Source organism: Numida meleagris, chromosome 27 (genome assembly GCF_002078875.1).
Source record: "Numida meleagris isolate 19003 breed g44 Domestic line chromosome 27, NumMel1.0, whole genome shotgun sequence".
Taxonomy (NCBI): Eukaryota; Metazoa; Chordata; class Aves; order Galliformes; family Numididae; genus Numida; species Numida meleagris.
The window spans coordinates 3,882,596-3,884,911 of NC_034435.1; the positions used below are offsets into that span (position 1 = coordinate 3,882,596).

General features: G+C 57.1%; 1 protein-coding gene across 4 annotated transcripts in view; it reads right to left on the bottom strand.

Moving 5' to 3' along the window:
• The window catches only part of CRTC1 (CREB regulated transcription coactivator 1), a 33,482-nt gene extending 33,138 nt beyond the window's left edge, over positions 1–344 (bottom strand). For 2 of the 4 annotated variants that reach the window (XM_021378672.1, XM_021378671.1), the window contains exon 1: positions 148–344. In XM_021378672.1, coding sequence (XP_021234347.1) covers positions 148–273 — 126 coding nt within the window. In that variant the 5' untranslated portion in view covers positions 274–344. The remainder of the gene's footprint in view (positions 1–147) is intronic. The other 2 variants (XM_021378673.1, XM_021378674.1) reach the window with 2 other exon arrangements.

Here is a 2,316-nt window from a genome sequence, read left to right on the forward strand (position 1 = left end):
CCCTTCCTCCTCCTCCTCCTCTTCCTCCTCCTCTTCCTCCCTCCTCCTCCTCCTCCTCCCGCCCCCCCACCACACCCGCTGCCACCACCGGGGGCGCGCGCCGGGCAGCGGCGGGGGGGCCGCGAGCGGTTTGCGGCGCTGCCTCACCCGGTGGGCGCGGGTCAGGCTCAAGTCCTTCATGACCTCCTCGAAGGCCGCCGTCTCCTCCGCCTGCTTCTGGTTGTGCAGCGCGATCTTCTCGCTGAATTTCCGCGGGTTGTTCGAGGCCGCCATCTTCCCCCGTCCGCATCCCCCTCCCCGCGCCGGAGGGGGCGAGGCGCATGCGCCGGGCGGGCCGGGCGGGCGGGCGGAGGGACTCGAGGCGCATGCGCGGCTGCAGGAGGGGGCGACGAGGGGGCGGAGGGACGCATGCGCGGAGGCGGCGGCGGCGAGAGCGGGAGGTGGTGTCTGGAGCCGCGCGTGCGCAGTAGAGGGGCTTCCCTCGACGGCGGGATGAGGAGGGGGCGCGCGACGCGCATGCGCGCTGAGGCGCTCGGCCGTACCTCGGTGCTCGCCGCCCTCAGCCGTCGTGAGGAGATTGCGCCGTTTTCCCCTGGGGAGCGGCTCCCGTTGGACCGCTGAGGACTTAAGTGAGGAATAAGTTCTAAATTTCTAAAAAGTCGTGCGTGTTTGAAGCAAAAAGAAACAAACAAAAATCGGTTTTACATTTCCGTGTAGCTGTCGAGAGGGCAGTTGGCCTGGTGTTTCTCCCTTCGGAAGATGGAGTCGGGAGAACTCCCTGAGCGCGGCCGTTGTTCCCTCAGCGCCTCACACAGCACTGAGGGGCTGGAAGGAAGGAGCTCGCAGCCCGTCAGCCACCCGCCTGCATTCGGGGGGGGACAGCCACCTTCGAATTCCTTAGGAAGTCCTGTGAGATGAGCAGTTGTCCCCACTCCGCAGTCGCTGCCTCTTGTTGCAGGATAAGATGCACGAAGCCACGCGCTGAGCAGCGCCCGTGCAGCTGGAACCTGCGCCGAGCACTGAGGGAAGGTGCTGCCCCTGGCACTGCACCGGGCTCCGGTTTGGGGACCCACCAGTGAAGCAGCTGCACTGCTCCGAACTGCGGAGAACAGAGCCTTCCTCCCATGGGGGCACTGCCAAGTTCCCCGGGCACGTCCAGCGTCACCTCTTGCTTCTTGGTGAGCCCAAGCGCAGCAGCACCAGGCTGACGTCCTCCTGGAGGGGTGCGGACGGACTGACAGATGCGGCCCTGCTGGCTGTGGGCAGGCAGCTCCAGGTTTCAGAACACCAGCTGAGGCCGCTTAGCCATTGATTCCAGCTGTGTTAACATCGGATTGGTGCAAAGTACTGCGATATGCGAGGAGCACGCATTAGGCGGTAATAAATCCTGACAGTACTGCTTCCTAACACCCACGCGCTGCCCTTTACACTTTCTTTTTTATGAAGCAACAGAGATAAAGGGGGGTGCTCTCCTGTTCTGGTGCATCACTCTAGCCCTGAGCAGCGCTTCCTCCTGTAACACAATCCTGTAAGGGTTAGGCTATCAGAGCAAAGAAATCAGACGCTGCTCTCACTTCCACTATCGATCACCTCTGCAGCCTTGTTTTAGTTGGTTTATCAGTCACTGATAAGCACTTCCTGCCCACGTAAAAATAGATTATAATTATCCACCACTGCAAGGCTGCAGGAGATGGACGGATGAAACCCAGCTCAGCAACTGTCAGGTGAGCGTTATCAATAAAGTCACGTCCTACTCTAGATTCTAGTTGCCAGCTTGCACTCAAAGTTTATAATGTGGGAAGAGAGAGCATTGAGGAGAAGGGAGCTGGGACTTAGAAGACCATCTAGGCCATTTCCTTGCAGGATCAGCCATGTCATTCCAGACAGATGTTAGTCTAACCGTAGTTCCCGTATTTCTGACCAGGTATAAACAACCAGCACTCATTTTCAGATAAATACCCTTGTGTACATGAACAGCACATGACCTGCAAAATTGGTCTGTCACACTAAAAGCATATAAACCTTAAGATTTAACACTAAGATACCCATTATCCACATTGTTTTTGCTTGAGAAGTGAGATAACGATAAGTAATCTGTTAAATTGCACTGGATTTAATACTATAGGTGGTAATAACAAGTATCTACGGAGCCAGCTGTCACTCTGCCTTTTGCAGTGCCAAAAGATTAAGTGCCTCAGATGAAACTTGATAAATTTTCCCCTCTTGGATCCCACAAGATTGAAGAGAGTGAAATCTCCCCTCTGACGGCTCTCCAGCTCTGGGTTTGTGGGGAAGGAACGCAGATGGCCAGGCAGG